General features: G+C 36.5%; 3 protein-coding genes across 8 annotated transcripts; 2 read left to right on the top strand and 1 right to left on the bottom strand.

Annotated features, from left to right (window-relative positions):
- Window positions 1-302: 302 nt before the first annotated feature.
- Window positions 303-11,257, top strand: Nhe3 (Na[+]/H[+] hydrogen exchanger 3). Of its 4 annotated transcripts, none has more exons than XM_011154670.3 (12): window positions 303-580; window positions 1,012-1,238; window positions 1,388-1,465; window positions 1,560-1,636; window positions 1,894-2,103; window positions 2,217-2,467; window positions 2,863-3,065; window positions 3,142-3,407; window positions 3,536-3,587; window positions 4,328-4,645; window positions 4,868-4,954; window positions 6,655-7,274. In XM_011154670.3, exons 1-12 carry the CDS (start codon window positions 337-339, stop codon window positions 6,772-6,774), a joined length of 2,133 nt encoding a protein of 710 aa, XP_011152972.2. In that variant the 5' UTR covers window positions 303-336; the 3' UTR covers window positions 6,775-7,274. The 4 variants fall into 4 exon arrangements, with proteins under 4 accessions (XP_011152972.2, XP_019700700.2, XP_011152973.2 ...); XM_019845141.2 differs by having other exon boundaries at window positions 4,343-4,645; XM_011154671.3 differs by lacking the exon at window positions 6,655-7,274 and adding an exon at window positions 9,129-11,257 and having other exon boundaries at window positions 304-580.
- A 990-nt stretch (window positions 11,258-12,247) lies between these two features.
- LOC105191345 (metallo-beta-lactamase domain-containing protein 1) lies at window positions 12,248-13,704 on the bottom strand. The gene is made up of 4 exons (XM_011154669.3): window positions 13,346-13,704; window positions 13,101-13,265; window positions 12,658-12,777; window positions 12,248-12,493 (listed from the first exon to the last, which is right to left on the bottom strand). Exons 1-4 carry the CDS (start codon window positions 13,494-13,496, stop codon window positions 12,291-12,293), a joined length of 639 nt encoding a protein of 212 aa, XP_011152971.1. The 5' UTR covers window positions 13,497-13,704; the 3' UTR covers window positions 12,248-12,290.
- Window positions 13,705-13,904: 200 nt separating this feature from the next.
- Window positions 13,905-19,370, top strand: CtsL1 (cathepsin L). 3 transcript variants are annotated; one of them, XM_011154675.3, is made up of 7 exons: window positions 13,905-14,094; window positions 17,136-17,268; window positions 17,605-17,757; window positions 17,843-18,046; window positions 18,428-18,633; window positions 18,726-18,877; window positions 19,086-19,370. In XM_011154675.3, the coding sequence occupies exons 2-7, from the start codon at window positions 17,173-17,175 to the stop codon at window positions 19,292-19,294; spliced, it is 1,020 nt and encodes a 339-aa protein (XP_011152977.1). In that variant the 5' UTR covers window positions 13,905-14,094; window positions 17,136-17,172; the 3' UTR covers window positions 19,295-19,370. The 3 variants fall into 3 exon arrangements, with proteins under 3 accessions (XP_011152977.1, XP_011152979.1, XP_011152978.1); XM_011154677.3 differs by lacking the exon at window positions 13,905-14,094 and adding an exon at window positions 14,961-14,979; XM_011154676.3 differs by lacking the exon at window positions 13,905-14,094 and adding an exon at window positions 16,452-16,578.
- The last annotated feature ends 212 nt before the right edge of the window (window positions 19,371-19,582 follow it).

Genomic DNA, 19,582 nt, shown 5'->3' on the forward strand with positions numbered 1-19,582 from the left:
ATTTTTTATATATCATATGTATATAATATGTCAAAAAAAGTAGTAAAAATATAAGAAAAGGCGTAAATATATCGGCATGTACCGGAATGTTTCTCATTTTATCAAAATGTTTTTTGTTTCAAAATTATTAAAACATTGTTTTATATATTATTTTAATATTTATAATTTATTATAAATTATCGATTAAATAACGAAGACTATTTTAGGACAATGTTTAACTTGCAGTTGTAGGTAAGGTAACTATATCTAATTTAGTAATTTTATTTTCATCAAGTTTTTTTGTTGGTTAACCTGACTTCACATAAAAATCGCCTTGCAGGCCGTTACCGAGTAAAGATGGCGGCGAACGGCGGTGTACGACTCTTGTTTCTCGGAATTCTTTGTATTTTTCTTCTGGAACTATGCAACGGCGCTGCGACGGACATCGAGTTGGACGCAAAAGCACAGCTCTTGCATCGGCTGGACAGTCTCAACCTTTTGCTTTACACTTTCCTATTAATCTTAACCGTTTTAACGATATGGATGTTCAAGCACCGCCGTTTGAGGTTCCTCCATGAGACTGGCCTAGCTGTCATCTATGGTGAGTCGTCTGCTATCAGTAGTATCCGATATATTATTTTCTCATGTCGAATTTAATCAACATTACGCCGTAAAAAAAAAAAAAAAAAAAAAACTAGAAAATTTAACGTTACTTTCGCCATCTTTATTACGATCGTGATAATTTTCAATCATCATATATCTATTGTGAGTCCTGCATGTATGAAGTGTCAAATTCCGAAAGTTTTAGTATCAGAGGACGCACTAAAACATCTCTCAATAATTAAGTTTTGTTCGATATATCTGTCAATGTAACTTGATTACAAAAGCAAGCTTCAGTTCTTGCAAACTTTTGCAAACAAAGATATTGCAAAATTCTTTCCTTCAATCACTTGGATATTATTGATATCAAACCAACATTTCAAGCAGAACAGTTTAATACATTTCTTTGCAATATTTTTTTTTCTATTATAGGCTTGATCATAGGAGCGATAATACGATATGGCTTCACAACAAGTAGTACTATTCTCCATATGCCAGTAGTTCCAGATAACAGCAGCAAGTATAATCAGTCCGTCCCACCGGATACATTATGGTTACGTTTCCCAGAGGATAAGGGTGGTGGCATTGTAAAAAACAAAACATTTGCATATTCTTTTCGTGGTGAAATTTATAAGGAAGATAACGAGATTGATTTGAAGGTGAATAAATTACTTTTGCAGTATGACTAAACTAATTTAAAAAAAAAAGTAGTTGTCTACTTGTTAGATTTTAAATATTAAAAAGATTCTAATCTTCTAAGCAGTATTATCATATATTGAAGTTAATATTATTACAATTTCTTTGGCAGGCAACATTTGATCCTGAAATATTCTTCAATATTATATTGCCTCCTATCATTTTCCATGCAGGATACAGTTTAAAACGTGTAAGTATGTTATTCTTATTTCTTTAATAATTGAAAAGGTTAACGGTATTTAGATGTATAACAATTAATTTCTATCTGTGATAAACTGTTGCAGAAATACTTTTTTCGAAATCTGGGTGCTATTCTTATGTATGCTTTAATAGGAACTTCTATATCAGCCTTTGTTATAGGGTAAATATTTTCTTTAAAGTATGTTATTTATTTGATGAACATTTAAAGACAAATATCAGATTGACAGACGCCTGAAGACAAAGCAGAAATTGCATCAATGTTAATTAGTGCATGTGATATCATTGATTTAGCTTATCTATGTTCCACATACTGCTAATTATAAAGAATAACATCTGTCTTAAATGGTTCGCTCTTTGGTCTTCTGTTATCTGTAAAAAAGATAAACGTTTAATACGTATATATGTATACATATATAGAGCTTTGATGTACGCCTTCATACAATTGATACCGCATCTCTCCACGTCGTTCACGTTCCTGGACACTCTATACTTCGGCGCTCTGATATCTCCCACGGATCCTTTGACAATAATATCCATATTTAACGACTTACACGTAGATGTTAACCTGTATGCCTTGGTGTTTGGTGAGAGCGTGTTGAACGATGCGGTTGCCCTTGTACTTAGCGGGTAGGTACATAAAAACTGAATATCTCGTAGGGATTCTATTGTATATTAAATTGAATTTAACGATACGGATTTAACAAACTGTATAATATTGAGAGAGTAAATTTTGATTTCAGTTCGATACAAAACTATGCAGAGCGATACCAGTCAGGGTCGGGCGGTTTCGAGACGGTGGCGTTCTTCCAAGCGTTCGGAGATTTCGTAGGAATATTTAGTCTGTCACTTTTCATTGGTGCCACCATGGGCTGCATCACAGCGTTGTTAACAAAGTTCACCAGGGTACGGGATTTCCCTCTCTTAGAATCGGCGTTGTTCGTCTTAATGTCCTACAGTACATTTTTAATTGCTGAAGCTTCTGACCTTACAGGTAACCCATAACACCAGCATACAAAATTTACGCATGCATTGATTTTTATATTTAACGTGTTATCAGTACGCGATTATACAAAGAGATTATACAAATGAGATATTTCATTACCTGTTCTTAATGTATGGTTTGCCAAATACGAGATATTTCCTAAGTCGTATGCAGTATATAAATTAAACTTGACAGCAAAATTAAGAGGAAACAGTTAAAATTGTAAAGATTGTTGCTGTTGATTTGAATAAGCGTTTTTTTGTTTGAAATTTATCCTTAAAAAATAACAGATAAGAGAGAACAAAGTCTCACGTTTTTTTTTTTTTTATATTTTTATCATTTTATATACATTGTACACACACATCTGAATACAAGTTTATTATATTGCGAAAAAAACATTACAGGCGTGGTCGCTGTTCTATTTTGCGGAATATGCCAGGCTCATTACACTTATAACAATCTAAGTCTGGATTCACGTCAACGCACGAAGCAGTTGTTTGAGTTATTGAACTTTTTAGCCGAGAATTTCATATTCAGTTATATCGGAGTGTCGATGTTCACCTTCCCGAAGCATCACTTTGATCCTGGTTTCATCTTTGCAGGATTTGTATCCTTATACAACACAATAAGTCTTCAAGTGAAATTTAAAAGATTGAAATTCATGAACCTTAACACCGTCTCAGCTATGCGCGTTATTAGGTCGCGCGGCTAACGTTTACCCGTTGTCTTTCATTCTGAACCTGGCGCGAAAGCCGAAGATATCGCTGAACTATCAGCACATGCTGTTCTTCGCGGGATTACGCGGTGCTATGAGTTTTGCCCTCGCCATCAGGAACACCGTGTCCGACGCCAGACAAGCTATGTTAACCACGACAAGCTTAATTGTGATATTGACAGTTATTTTGCAAGGCGGCGCAACAACGCAATTCTTAAGCTGGTTCAATATTCCGTAAGTGATTTACTCAAACGTGATTTCAGCCAGTCGTAAACAACTCATCGACCTTAATCGCCAGTTAATCAATCTTACATATAATATATCGTTTCTTACTGTCATTTACACCATTGTTACATTTGTAGCGTCGGAGTAGACGAGGAAATTGAAGGTCTCTCTCATAATGGAACGCGTAGTGTAAGTATTTCACAGGTCACAAATAGATCTTCCCTAATTTACAGAATTAGTATCGAGTTAAACGTAGATCATACGAGATAGATAACTCAACAAACTTCTGCAAACTCCTAAAATATCATTATTGTAGAAATTTTGTTAAAGCAGACGCATACTATTATTCCTTGTATCATTAGTATTGTCATAGCATGCTAATGCATGTTTATTCTTTATTTATAAATTCCTTGTCAATGGGAGAATTACAGTTTTATTTCATAAGCTTCCAATTGAATTTCTTCGACTGCATGAGCTTTTGCGGTTTTTTTTTTTTTCAGTATGGTTTTCGTTATCCATTCTGTATGTTGACGAGTAGCTGGAGGGCATTGAAATATTTCCATTCATTAACAGTACCCACGCAAACGTACTTAATACAGGACACGAGAATAATGATATAGAAATGAAGCATGTATATATTTCATAATTAATGATGAAGGTAATTCCGGATACAAATTAAAAGGGCTATTATTGTGGTTACACGTCATGTGTTTATGCATTTGGCATCTGTGCCTGATAAAACAAGAATAGGATATTAAGGATATCTGAATCTTGTTCTAACATGGTGTTATATTTACGAACAAATATCCGCTTGAGAGAATGTGATATATACATATGTTATATCTATGTTAACAAAAAAATTGGGGAACAAAGAAGCAGATTCACGATCATACAGGATGGATAACCGACATGTTATTCACATTTCACAGTATAATTCTATGCAGGATGGATCGTTGCCAGGCGGCGGCGGGAGCGGAAGCGGTGGTAGTGGCAGCGGCGGCGGCGGCGGCGGCAGCGCTGGCGGTGGCGGCGGTGGTGGTGGTGGTAGCAGCAGTGTCGGCGGCGGTGGCGGAAGCGGCGGTATGAAACCCAACGAGAAAGCGTTGCTCGCCAGAATTTGGGGCGATTTCGATACAAAATACATGAAGCCTCTGCTGACGCACTCTAGGCCTACGTTGTTAGAAACGTTGCCGGTCTGTTGTAGTCCACTCGCGAGAATACTGACGACGACGCAACAAATGACACAGGTACGAAATTGTATACGGTAAAAAGCGCGATCGGCACGTAACGAGCGTATATTATATATATATATATATATATTTTGTTACTGTCCGAGACAGATTTGATCGTTGATACGAGAGGAGTGTGAGAGAGCGAAAATATTTCTGCAACGAAATGACGAAAATATTCTCAGCCTTCTTCTGTGTAAACATTCATAATAATGTTTATCTTTTTTATACACCATACAGGATGACGTCGCGAGAAAAGTTGATTCCGACTCCGACTTCTGTCTGGAAGATCGCGAAATGGAGCGACGGAGGACCAGTGTTCAGCCGGTGAGTTTTCATCAGCCTAATCTCAATTACACTGTTAACCCGTGCTATCAGCCTAACAGCACAGACATTACTAACCCCGATGAACCCTATGTAATTCTCAATTTACACAGAAGGTAGAAATCATCACAGACTTAACCACTATATCTAGGTCTTCTTAGAAGAGCCGTTATTTTACGGTGGAAGTACACACACCTTGTACTTGTTGACGTGACTGAAATTTATGATTTACTTGTTAATTATTATGTAACTACGCGATCGACATCCTGACGCTAAATCTCGTGCATTAACGCGGACACTAACGCCACATATACACTACTTTTCATTTTATACGAAAGTCTGCGAATAATATTACGGTCTACTAATATTTTCCTAATATACATAAGAATTTTTAACCCCTTTTCTCCTATTTATTCCAAGTGTGGGCGTCTTAGTGTAAACATTAATAGCCTATGGCTACGTGTATATTATTGTAAATGATATTTTTACGTAAGCCCTATATATATATATATATATATATTTATATTTATATTTATGTATATATATAAGGCAAGTTGCGAGAAACAAAACAAATTGCGTCTCTCTTGGATTCGAAGATACGAAAAAAATATGTAGAACATGATTTAACCTTGGATTCGCCTGAGTTGTGTTCTGTCCACATCTTTTTATATTTTTAAATCTAAGACAGACGTTCAAGCGTTTCGTTTCCGGTGATTCACTCTGTAAAGTATAAACGATTTAGACAATATATAGAGAAAGTTTAACCATGTGTGGTTTACGTATATATACATATACATATATATATATATATATATATATATATATATATATACATATATATATATATATATATATATATATATATATATATATATATATATATATATATAGATTCCCGATCGCCTCTCTTTACATTTGCACCGATCGTCCTGAATTCTTTTATATAAAATGAGTTTGACTGTCTAATGCATGTAAGAGACTAACTCTGCTGGCTAACGCTACTTTCTTGTTTTTCTGAACTAATCTTTTGGATGGAATATGTCAGTGATAACATAATTTTGCAAATAATAATAGGATTGTAAATACACGAATTTCAATTGTTCTGTTTTGTTGAGAATACATGAGATATGTTCAAGGAATGTATGTGTGTATTGTTGTTTATAAACCGCAAACTAACTTCTTCTCGCTTTACTTACTATATTAATATTGTAAATTGATAAATCACGAAATATACAGATCGCAATATTGCGAACAGCTATAGAAATTGCGTGTGTTGTTTTGTTCAAGTGACTATAACCGCAACAGATACGCGAAACTGTTCTCCTCGATTATTTTTAATAGACACATAATAAAGAGTTAACGCCAGTGGGTTTGTAAGTGGATATAAGTGATAACGTAATGCGTGTGATATTTATATTGTAATGAAAGAGAGAGAGAGAGAGTGAGAGAGAGAGAGGGGGGGAGGGGGAGAGTGAGAGAGCGAGAGAAAGAGGGGGAGAGCGGTAGAGAAAGAGAGAGTGAAAGAGATACGATAAGTTTCGTCATAAATTTGAAAATTATATCCGAAAATTATGTTTAATGTAAAGATGATAAGCTTCCAATCTGTTTAACGCTTAAGCGTGTCTTGGCCTCTCTTTCGCAAACTCACAATGAGACATTTGCGGAGTGCACGTTTGACTGCGTTTTTTCAACGGTTTTTCTAGAGAAAGAGAAATGATGATGGTGATTCCGATTCCGATGATGATAATGACGATGATGATGATGATGATGAAGACCTGAGAATCATCGGAATGGAAGGATGTATTCCATTACGAACGTTGTAACCATGACCTGAAACACGGGCGAACGATAATCTGTGTACCTAAGATCTAACAAAAAAAGAAAAGAAAGAGAAAACGAGCATATTCTCGTCTCCTGAAATGATTGCGGCTTAGGTATATCACGTCGTGATTTTCCGAAAGTATTAACATATGAATAGTATTACAATATAAATGATTCTAGTGCTACTTCGTCTCTTTAAGATGTATATAGAGTGTTTCCTGATATGTAATGATAAGTAACAATTTCGTACATCAGTTTAGAGCACGCATAAGCGATATGAAGAGAGCTTGTACGAGTATTTTGTCTAACTCTGTTTACGAGTCACTTCTATTTTTGTGTTTTATAGATTCGTTTACAAAGAATGCTCGAAGTGTGACAATCTGAAACTCGAAGGCACTCTAAATATATTATTGTTTACCTTCATCATCGAAATTACCAAAAAACGATAAAAACGATAAATTACCGATAGATGCGAAAAGAAGGTCAAGTTTGGCAATCGAGGTAAATAGAGACAATAACATTTCTCATTATTTTGTATGCTGGGCATACGTTAGAATCGTACCGGCATATCGGGAAACATACTTTGCATTTTTCTGTCTCAAAAACGAACAATCTTTACTAGGCTTTCTATGCGACGCTCAAGTCGAGCATTAAACATAATTTTCCGTATTCATTAATTTTAATTACACAAACCATTAGCGATTAGTGATCTTAAGGTGTTAAGAGATGAATTGTTGCTGCTGTGATCTTTGAGTCCTTATATTGTGGGACTTATACAGAATGATTCGCCAGAAACGGAGTATTTAAATATTTTTTTGGCCATCTCAAGATATATCAATCGCAATTTACATTCCAAACGTTTCTTACATTTTAACATTTAATGTAGTACTCAATATAATTAACTTTCTTAACTTTAACTACTTTTATCTATTTCTTTTTTTTTCTTTCATTCCAAATTTTGCAATTCAAAGTGCATTTCATTAGACACATTGTAACGATTTTGAGAGGATAAATAATCAAAGCCCGTCACGTTTGCTTTTTTGAACTATTTAAATCAGTTTTTACACATACATATGTACATAAATTTCTCTCGCTCTTATACTCTCTCTCTCTCTCTCTCTCTCTCTCTCTCTCTCTCTCTCTCTCTCTCTCTTTTGAGGTATATTCAGATTTAAAAAAATATTTCAATTTTCCGTTTCAAGCGATTCCCTATATAATATTACGTTTACTTACAAACTGATATTTCTTAAGTATTTTTGCATGCTAAAGAAGAATGGACATTCATTACCCCGCAGTGCTGCTGTACTTTTCTAATATGCATGCTGCAATATAGCAAGTATCTACTTATGTTTTTATAATTATTTTTTCTCTTCTTTGATTTTGTGTATTGTTATTTTGTTTATTCACAGACGAGCGTAAGGAGCTCTGCACGTAGGTTGCCGTTGTGAAAAAGTTTTTGGCCGTTAAGTTTATTTTAGTTTACGTTCAATTTATATTTATGTACATATATATATATATATATATACTCATATATATATGTGTGTATATATATATATATATATATATCTATGTGTTGGTGACCTTATCCATCCATATTTACGTTTAAGCATTGAATTCAATGTAAATGTAAGTGTAAGATATCTAGCAATTCTCTGGTACACTGTATCAGGTGGTTTAATAGCTTTCCCGACTAGCGTTGTCGAAGTTAATTCTTGGTTCGGAAGCAGTTTTGTCATACGTACTTTCAATATACGTATATAGATATTTCTAGAAAGTGATATTACACGCTCACACAACACACACGTACGTTTACAGTGACATTAACTATTATTTATAATTTGACACAAAAGCCAATGCGTAGCGAATACGATGCACTAGATGCGACACTTGATGTAACTAGATCACGATCTTCATTCTTCTTATTTTATTTTCCTCGAACAGTAAGATATTCAGTATTACGGCGCATAATACGCATTATGTAGAAGAAAGTTGAGATGAAAAATGAAGAAAATTTCGAATCGCAACGTACTCTTGGAAAAAATCAGCATGTCCCGCAAATTTCACTTTGGACGATCCATTTGACTTGACGCACCTGGTAGATTAGATTGCATTTGAAGAGTCAAATCGCGATAGAATAGACTACAGAAATAACTCGATGATCGCTGGTACAGCTCTTTGTCTTCTTGTACATACATAAAGTAAAAATCTCAGTCCAAATGAGTATACAACACGCAAATGTTTGGTGTGGCTGTTGAACGTGATCAATGTACGAATCAATGTCGAACGCGCGAAATGATATACGCGCGGGAGGATCCGGAGTCGATTCTTGATGTGTGTTTAATACTTTGTGGGACAGCTGGGGACTGTGATGGGAGAAGTTAGTCCGGGACCACTACCGCTGCACACACGAGTCGCCCTGCCAGGTCTGGTCGGCAGACACTTGTAAAATTCTGTCCTATAGCCGTGCTGCTCACATTTCGTTTTACTTCGTTCACTCACCCTTGTACGACTCGCGCACAGTGGTTCAACTTGACTACACTTTGGAATGCGGCCAATGAATGCTTCTTTTATAACGTAATTTGTCTTCAATTATTAAGGCGAAAATATCGATATCCGTGAGCCGTTTAGAGAGAAAGAAAAAAATATAATGTACGAGATACGAGGTCTGTCCCAAAAATATCCGACCTTTGGCCATATCGTGAGAAAAAAATTACTCCGGAGTAATATAAATGACGTCGCCTTTGGAAGCGCTGACCTTCTTCCAGCGGTCTACCCACTTCCGGAAGCGGTCCTGGAAGTTGTCTTTTTTGTGACAGCCACTAGCTGCCTCGTCGCATTTCGTTTTATTTCCTCGACATTGTTAAATCTTTTGCCTTTCAACGGAGCTTTTGCCTTTAAACTTGGGAAATTACCAGAAGTTACATGGGGCTATACCTGGACTGTACGGGGGTTGGCGCAGTTGGACAATGCCGTGTGTGCTTTTGTTTCATCGCCAATAATATAACTCTTTTGAGCAACTCTGGATTTCTTTTTGGATAGATTCCAGAATGTCTTCGACAACTTCAACTCGAAAATCCTTTTGGTCTTTCGTGAGCACTCGTGGAACGAATTTTGCAATGCACGCGGCTCTTCCCCAGATCTTCAGTCAAAATTCGAGAAACGATAAATTTTGGGATCCAAGGAGATCCTCTTCTAATTCTCGCACGGTCAAACGATGATTTTCGTTGATTGTGACTCGCATTCCACGTTTTCCGCTCTCTGAACCGCCTAAACCACTCTTATTTGCGTATCACTCATAGAGTCATCACCATAAACTTTGCGGATTATGCCAATTATGTGGGCAAATTTGTAGCAAAATTTAATGCATAATATTCTCTACTCGACTCGCTCGGTTATTATGAAACGCGACGCTCGAAATTCTCGCCGCTCATTGCGCAACTGCGTACTGTTGCCGGCTGAACAAGTGTTGGGTCGTGCAACTAGATAGGGATGTTCCTTAGAATCTTCTTTAAACGCTGAATGGCTGTTGTCTGCAATAGGATGCCCAGGAATAAAAATATACGCAGAGGTCGGATATTTTTGGGACAGTCTTCGTACATGCATTAATTATAAAGATCACGGCAAAGTACTAACATTGTCATATCCAACAGATCTTGAGCATGAGCCACTGTAAGCGATTATGTACGCGACTTATAAATGTACTGGTCACAATAAGTTCACAGTGAGTTCTGTAAAAAAAAAAAGAAACGTCGCTGGAGTTATACATCAGCCGTTGAACTTAAGGAGCTAGTCGTATTTCCTACCATGTAGCAATTCTCGATGCTAAATCGAATGCTAAATTGGAAAGTGTGGAACGCATTCTAATATAAATATATATATATATATATATATATATATATATAACTTATTAGTATCTTGACAGAAAAAGGGCTAATCTTCATTTATTTTTCAGCTGCAGAAGTTTATGAGAAACAATTTAAACTTTTCAAAATGACACGTTGAATAGATTGAACAACTATTGTTTTAGATTATTCTAGATATTCGAGTTTATGTAAATTTCAGTTTTCCATTATTATTTTTTTTTGACACTATCCATATAATTTTAACTATAAAGAATAAATAGAGATGCATGAACGATACACTAGAAACTGGTACACAGCAGATACAACTGAGAATAAATTGCTTTTATTTTCGCATATACCCCCTTCAATAAGACCTTCACGGTTAAAAATTAGACAGACAGATATTAGCCACCTTTTCTCGCAAGTACAGATATGTTACATTATATTTATTGGTTTTGCTAGGTTTGTAAGTAGATTAACTTTTTTAATGACCACTGTATAGTATTATGTTATCAGGCGGTTTAATTTTAGTAGCCGGTGGAAACTGTAACGGAAATATGCGGCGATAAAGTGAAATACCTTTATGACGCAAGATCGACAACCTGTATCTAATTAATATGCATTATGCGTCTGAGTATGATAACCAAAAAAAACGATAGAGAGTTGTTCGATAAAAAATTGACTTAGTACGTTAGACATGCGTAATAAAAATTGTATATCGACTCTGTGTATGTGAACTGTGGTGTAAAGCGATTGTATAATAGACTTGCTTATGTTGCGTTTCCAAATTGTATTTGGAAGTATTCTGCATTGATTCTATAACGGCGACGCACGAACGAGAATCTTTCGGTCGTAGGAACTTAATTTAAATGGTTTTAGCGATCGGCAAATATTGATTTTGCTGTTGTACAAAGTCCAACTACACTATTTGTAGAGTGCGGAGCACTCGAGTCTTATAATTTATGCAGTGTAATTACTTTAATGCAATTGCTTTAATGATTAGGAAGCAACGTACAAGAGACGGTAGATGCTTCAAAGATTCATCGATTAATTTATACATTCGGAAAGCAGATATTTATTGACTTCTTGGCATTGTTACAAATCCCGATTATGGTCGAATAAAAATAGATGTTGCATCCCCAAAGCTTTACTATATAGATATTATTATAGATATAAACCAATTATAAGATAATTTTGAAATAAGAATGTGAAGTTACAAATGAAGATGCGAGGACTCTTAATTTAGTCGTTGGCTGTGAAGATTTGATAAAATTGTTTGCGAATGTAGGGTAGATACCTTAAGAGCGAATTCTTAGAATGGAAGAGAATGTCTGCATAGAAGAATATTTACAACATACATATATCAATTGCAAATTAGTTCTTTAAAATAAATCGATGTATATCGCGAAAGATTCATTTTAAAATATAAGTCGTATTGGTTTGCGTCGTTACGTTAAATCGCAACGGTGAACATTTGGTGAACATATATTGCTCCTTCATATAAATAAATGATATATATATATATATATTTGTGAATCCGGTGTAACGTGTAATAATTGCAATGTATACATACAATGAGTAATGTGATACCATGTACCACACTTTGCAAGGTTTAATAAAGTATTTGTAAAAATAATGAAAATAATATCAGCTTTATATTGAAACTGACTTTACAGTTATTGAGACGGTTGCTGGCTATTTATAATCTTTCTTATATCGTCGGTTACACGAAACATCGGGCCATGCCCAGGTATAATAAAATCTGCAAGATTTATTACATATTGCCTCATCATATACTGACTTTCTAATAATTCCGGTGCACCCACAGATCTCCAGATGTGTGGTGACAAAATATCTTCTTCCTTCTCAAATAAATCTCCTGCAAAAATGTGAAATTTAAGCACTTTTCTAAAGCAAATAATTATAATATACATTTAGTGTAACATAATTATACATGTATTAACATGTAATATCACAATGATCAAAAATGCACATAATTTATTAAGAAAAATGTATGAAACAATTTCTGAAACTAACGAATACCTGTAATAGCAAAGCATGTCTTCTCGCCATTTCTTATTGTTTCTACTATTACGGTAACATCTTCCGCAGTGTGCCCTGGAGTAGCTATAACTTTAACACCTGGACAAAGCTCATAATCCTCTGTATTTAAAGAAATAAAACTTTTTTAGTCATTGTTGCAAGAAAAAGAATCTTAAGTAAATTCCTCAAGTATTGTTGTAGGTACATAATAATTTTTCTGCCATTGAAGAGCGGATTCAAAGCAGATTATCTAGAATATATTAATATTTTGTGCATTATGCTCTTTCTTTCTCTTAATGATATAGTTATAAATTATTAAGCATCTACAATTACTATGGTGACTTTATATTAGGATCTTTTATATTCGCACTGTTCACTTATATGTGCTATTTATATAGTTGAAACATCACTGTATTTATTAACATTTAATAAACTGAACAAACCAGCTATAATATTCTTCTCAAAAAACATGGTACCATGATGAACAGTGAATCCTACGATATGTTCTGCGTTTGTAAATAGATTGTTGTTCCCTATATGGTCAGAGTGACCATGAGTGCAAACAACATAATCAACATCTGTTGGGCTAACATTGTGCTGTGCAAGTGCTAGGGAAAAAAAGAAAAATATATATTAAAAAAATATGCTGATACATCGGATACATTGACATGTATAATTCCTCTCGTACCATTCAACAATTTTTCACGGTCCCAAGCTGTCATTGTGTCGACTATGATCAATTTGGGACCTTTTATCAGCGTACAAGAACAATTTGCATCCATCGTCGTCTCATTCAATCGTTTGGAGTAGCCGTCAAACAGCACCATAACCTCACACATTTTTGTGAAGCGCTTTATACTTTGCAAACAGTATTTTATATAATCTGTGCATGTGTGTGTGTGTGTATGTGTGTATATATATTACAATTTCCTTGAAGTCTATATTATATAGATTTTTATTTTGCAATATTATTCACTGCCATCTCAAAGAATTGTCTTTTCTATTAGTAAACACCAAATTCGTGACATATCCCTTTCTCTCTCTCTCTCTCTCTCTCTCTCTCTCTCTAATGGAAACTGAAAACACGTGATTTTACAATTATCGATATAATTATGTCGATAATCGATCTATCGATTATAGTTCTTCAATATGCGAGGTATCGCATAGATGACAGTACAACAACCGAAGCAAATGATTGGCTGTCGCGTTTTCCGTGCAGGCCATGTGATACCGCATAGAAAAGACTTTAAACAGGAAACCGGTTATGTGTGCGTATGATTGGACACACTAGCCAGTAATTCATATAATCTATGACGGTGGGAGGTGAAAGTGAGGGATGCGTAGTCTGACGTTTGATGATCGTCGCTTGTCTCTTCAGAAGCAGTACACTATTCATCGTGATCGTTTCGGAGAATTTCACGCAGAGGAGGTGACTTGGTGAGTAATCATATATTGTTTGCCATTTTGCACATTTAGCGAAATACGACGTCTAATTATATTTATGAGATGCTTATGGCATGTGGATACCAATCTTTCGAGTTCGACGACGTATACTCGTCTTTATTTACTCTCTCTTCGATCATTCGATTACTGTCCTGATAACACATGTTTTCCTGGGGACGTCCGGAGGACGTCCTGAGGATGATGAAACATCCCCAGGAAGTCCTCAAGACGTACTCTGGACATCTGTGCTATCAGGGTGCCCATTTTTTCCTTTCCGCTATGGGAATTTGTCTCGAGCGTGTATGACACAAAAGTAATGATATAGTTAACCGAGCAATTCAATTTGCGATCTAACAAAGAAAAGCTGCACTGTCAGATGACTCAGGACAATAATCAACAATGACGAGACGCGCGTGTAGTAGGCGCTTTGTTGACTCTTGACATCCGGGACGTGTGTCGCGAAACTGCGATCGATTTTTCATCTTCGATCCTATCTCTCGCTTTCTTTTCCTCTTTCTTTTTCTTCTAACATGACGTAGTTTCTTATCGTTCGTTGCTGCGATAATGGTGCGCGTAGAACAGCAGTTCGAGCATAAACAGCCTGCTTGACGCGAGTCGACCTAGTTCCTCCTTTGTCCCTAATAACAACCGACGACGCATTTCACGTCGAAACATGAGAACATAACAACTACCTTGATAGCGCATACTGATTTCACACACGTTTTCTAAACGCACGTAACGTTTCATAGCCGTTTCGCGAAACGTTTCGTCGACGTTTCTAAACGGGGTATGCGAATTGTCCAGGTACGATCGAACGTGGGACTTTGCGACTGCTTCCGGGAGAAATTTCAAGTTTTGCCCGGTATACGGAATATTGACGTAGGTGTTAAAGGCAAGGCGAAAGGATTTCGCGGTTGCTCGGCTTTTTATTTTAAACGTCGCCTCGGCTGCTGAAGCGTGTGACATAATGGACGTTACTTTGCACATCTTAGGGCGAGTTGTTCCAACTTGTTGGTAAGTTAGCCGATAGTTAAATCACATGTCCGTTTTTGTCTAAGTTGAAGGAAAAACACAGACAATGACGTATGATTTAACGGTTAACTTTCCAAGAAGTTGGAACCACCGACCCGTATCGATTCATTAGCTCGATGTATGTTTTTTCCGAATCGGCGGAATCTGCAGTTTCTCACATTTCTCCTCCAATGGCTAATCAGTTTTGTAATGTCAATGTGTGACGTCGTCGGTGCTGACGACTAAATAATCACAGTGAATTTTATAGGCGACTGCACGGTTCTCTGGCATGCTCAAAAATGCGTTTATCCGTGTCGAACGATTAACGGAATTGAAATGGGTTGTAACTCGTATCTGACGTATCTCTTTTATTGTTATGTCATACGTTATTGTTGTACGTCAGATTGGTAAAATTGATGAGACCGTAAGCTAGCGCTTAAATTTACTGACTTGAAATTTAAATTACTTGATACGAACAGTAAATAAGAAATTTAAATATAACTTCAGTTTTTCGTGAAGTTAGCTTATATCGCGAATACTCAGGCTTCGATTGATTATTCGAAATAAAAAGCAAGCTACATGACTCAGTAAAGACACGATTGTCGTATTTATGATCTGTGTGTTAATGCAAAACAATCTTTCTCAATGCCGTTCGTTCGTCACGCCGAGAATGTAAACAAACTTATCTAATACGCACTTTAGAGCGAATATGTTTTCATTTGCTTTCACTTGAACATCTATCAAAGAACGTCTATCTATCAGAGACTCGTGACTTCTTATCAGTTATCTTGCGTTGCGTCTTTATATTCGATCTTACAATTAGCTTCATCTGACACGCAGCTGTAACTTTCGAGGAAAATTGCGTTAGATAGATTCGACACGTGAAAAGCGGATCTAGCGAAATCTTGAATATTTTCGCAGTTGTGAATAAATATGTATAAATAAACACGAGATCGAAGCGGCAGGTAAGAAAGAAATTGGTCGCTGTTCTTATTTTCACATTTGTGCACGCACGCTATTTGTTTATCTCTCTCGTAAAGGCAATTTCCCAAGAAGTCTGCGAGTTCAAGTTTTAGAAGCGTATATTTTTTTTCGACGAATTTACGCCAACGCATAAATGAAGTATTTCATGACGCACTGAGAATGTGACAATCCGCGGGGAATGACATTTAGCAAATGATCTCTTGGGGATCGAGACAAATGAGCGAGGTTCTCGAAAGCGGCGGACGGGAAGGAGAAGATAAGAGAATACGCCCCTGTGAAAATCGCATTTGGGATTTCGTAAAAAACGTCACGAATACGTACTTATGCGTTCTCACTCATGGACGGACGCCCATTTATAGTTGCCGACGGCCGGCCGAACGCGATTCATCGTTCGTCGTTGCCGGGAGATTGAAGCTACGAGTTGTGTTATTATATCTCAATATCCGCGTACATCCCGCTCGTTGTCGACCTGTCAGTCAAACGGTAATATCGTTATTGTGTTATTGTTGTATTGTCGCTACAATTTGCCGCAGACTCGCCGCCTCGTTTGTATTTTTTTCTTTTTTTCTTTTTTCTTTTTTTTTGTGGGCGGAGAAAATTGTGTCCTTTTTACGTTTTTCACGATCAAAACGAGAAGAATATATTCATCTGCGATTTTGGAAAGAGAAATATTGTAAGCACGCGCGAGAAAACTTTATATGCGTCATTCGCTGCAGAGCGTCATTGCGCAAACAGGATGATTGCGTTGCTCGACTTCTTATTCTATACAAGTCATCGATATGTAACATACATAAGAGATTTATCTGTGGGGTTGCCGCTAGTTTAGGAATTCTTACTTTATTTAGCAATGACGCGCAAAATGTGATAAGAATTCTGATATTCTTTTAACGAGAAATTACCGAGATTTTTGAAAACGCCGCGACACACATTGTCTGAGACGAGATTTTTAAGCGTATTATTGTTTAATTCGTATTAAATGAATAATTTGAAGTTTTCTCTTTGCATTTAAGGAATATCGAAATTTGTGTTTTTATATATAGATATAGAGGTCTACATCGAAATAAACAAGCAGCAATCATGAAGGCTGCGATTTTCCTCTTATTGGGGATACTTGCTGCAGCTCAGGCTATATCATTCTTTAATCTCGTGACGGAAGAATGGAATACTTTTAAGGTATGAAGTCGTTGTGTATTGCAGTTAAGAGCTTGTCTCATACGGACATAGACGCACGGAAATTAGTTTGCTCGATATTCAGTATCTGGTTTCAGTTAATAGGTAGCGACAACACTGATATGGATATATTTAGTTATGTGACAGGCATATCAGTTATAGATTAACTTTAGGATTCTACAAATCACATGTCTCGTATATCAGTTTTGTTGTTACTCACCCTTATTCTTATGGAGAAAAACAAGATGCGTTGTTATCTCTGAGACTGAATTTTTTTTATCATTAATTTCAATTACCAAACAAAAAAAGAGCATGTAGTTATATCTTTTAATATTTTAGGTTACACACAGGAAAGCCTATGACTCCAAGATCGAGGAGAGCTTTAGAATGAAGATTTTCATGGAGAACTGGCACAAAATCGCCCTCCATAATCAGAAATATGAGTTGAACGAAGTTTCCTACAAGCTGGGAATGAATAAGTACGGTGATATGGTCAGTTCTAAGAAAATGACTTATCAATTAGTGGTCAGTTGTGTAACAAGCAATTCTTTGTCAAACGCACATGTCTCATTTACAGCTGCATCACGAATTCATCAATACTTTGAACGGTTTTAATAAGTCGGTGAGTGCTCAACTTCGTGCTCAGAGACGGCCGATAGGATCCAGGTTTATTGAGCCCGCCAATGTCGAGATACCGTCATCGGTAGATTGGAGAACGCACGGTGCTGTCACACCTATCAAGGATCAAGGACACTGCGGATCTTGCTGGTCTTTCTCTGCGGTAAGTTGCTATTCTCGATTTTCCGTGCAGACAATGTTTAATCTGCCTCTTGATTCCATTTCCATTATCTTAATATCTCTCCGGTGGTAATCCACCTCGTGAAATAACATTGACATTTTAATCCATCTTCGGAGCACACTCGGGGCACGCGTAAATAATTATGCGAAGTCGATATGAAAGAAATATCTTAAAAATTCGATTTTCTGCTATAGGACGGATAAGATTATGACATTATTTTGTTAACGTTGTCCTAATACTTCCTTTTGTTTCCTTGCTTTAATTTATTTAATTAATCTTAAGGCCGCCGAGTTTCCTCGAACAATGCGTGAATGTTATTGCGTAGATAGAATAGAGGGCAATTCATGGGCTTGGTCTTTGCAGACTGGTGCCTTGGAAGGTCAACACTACAGAATCACGGGCAAACTGGTATCCTTGAGCGAACAAAATCTGATTGATTGTTCCGGCCGTTACGGCAATAACGGATGCAACGGTGGTCTAATGGATCAAGCCTTCCAATATATCAAGGATAACCATGGTCTTGACACTGAGATTAGCTATCCGTACGAAGCGGAGAATGACAAGTGCAGGTACGCGATAGTCGTTTTGCGTAATACCCGACAAGAGTGCGTGTCTCTTCGTACGACTCGATAATTTTAATGACTATGGAAAAAAATTGCAGATATAACCCCAGAAATAATGGCGCTACCGACAGCGGCTACGTGGACATTCCGGAAGGGAATGAGAAAAAACTGAAGGCTGCGGTCGCCACTATTGGTCCGGTATCGGTCGCCATCGATGCATCCGCCGAATCTTTCCAGTTTTATCGCGAAGGTACGCGAAGGTCTCTTGCTGACTTGTAACTTGTAAATTAACCAACTGAAAACGAGTATTGAAAGATAAGTTTGATATGCGATTAATAATTGAATAAACTACAGAATTAACTGACATTAGTAAGAATTTGCTCGAAGTCAACACTGCTCGCTTAGTCTTACAAATTTGTCCAAGCTCTTGTTTATCTGAAATATTTATTAATCTTCAGGAGTATACTACGAACCTCGATGCTCTTCCGAAAATTTGGATCATGGTGTATTGGTCGTTGGCTACGGTACGGATGATAACGATCAGGATTATTGGTTAGTGAAGAACAGCTGGGGTGTAACCTGGGGTGATGAAGGTTATATCAAGATGGCGAGAAACAAGGACAATCACTGTGGTATCGCGAGCAGTGCTAGTTATCCTCTTGTTTAATCGTTAAGTAACGAACTTTCGCATATTTAAGATCTGCGAACATGACAACTTGAATAAAACTTTCAAACAAACGGCAGGATGAAAGGTTTATGAAGGTTTTGTGCTCCCCATGGGTAGCGATTGACCGTTCATATTATCTTTTCGTTTCCTTTTTTCGATTTAGCAAGAATTACTTTCGCGTTATCTCATAAATGAACCAATATTTCTATTTTTAGAAAATATATCGTAATAAATAAATTCTTGGTAACCATGTCAATATTTATTTATTCCTGAATCTCAAGCCGTGAG

The sequence above is a fragment of the Harpegnathos saltator genome, unplaced genomic scaffold (genome assembly GCF_003227715.2).
Source record: "Harpegnathos saltator strain DR-91 unplaced genomic scaffold, Hsal_v8.6 scaffold774, whole genome shotgun sequence".
NCBI lineage: Eukaryota > Metazoa > Arthropoda > Insecta > Hymenoptera > Formicidae > Harpegnathos > Harpegnathos saltator.

Bases quoted from the DNA above. Each gene is read 5' to 3' on its own strand.
- Nhe3 (XM_011154670.3), top strand. From the start codon at position 337: ATGGCGGCGAACGGCGGTGTACGACTCTTGTTTCTCGGAATTCTTTGT. The intron at 581-1,011 runs GTGAGTCGTCTG...TTTCTATTATAG, and splicing joins TGGCCTAGCTGTCATCTATG to GCTTGATCATAGGAGCGATA. The intron at 1,637-1,893 runs GTAAATATTTTC...ATACATATATAG, and splicing joins ATATCAGCCTTTGTTATAGG to AGCTTTGATGTACGCCTTCA.
- LOC105191345 (XM_011154669.3), bottom strand. From the start codon at position 13,496: ATGTGTGAGGTTATGGTGCTGTTTGACGGCTACTCCAAACGATTGAAT. The intron at 12,778-13,100 runs GTTTGTTCAGTT...CTTTAAATACAG, and splicing joins TGAGAAGAATATTATAGCTG to AGGATTATGAGCTTTGTCCA. The intron at 12,494-12,657 runs GTATTCGTTAGT...ACATTTTTGCAG, and splicing joins GACATGCTTTGCTATTACAG to GAGATTTATTTGAGAAGGAA.
- CtsL1 (XM_011154675.3), top strand. From the start codon at position 17,173: ATGAAGGCTGCGATTTTCCTCTTATTGGGGATACTTGCTGCAGCTCAG. The intron at 17,269-17,604 runs GTATGAAGTCGT...TTAATATTTTAG, and splicing joins AAGAATGGAATACTTTTAAG to GTTACACACAGGAAAGCCTA. The intron at 18,047-18,427 runs GTAAGTTGCTAT...TGGTCTTTGCAG, and splicing joins CTTGCTGGTCTTTCTCTGCG to ACTGGTGCCTTGGAAGGTCA.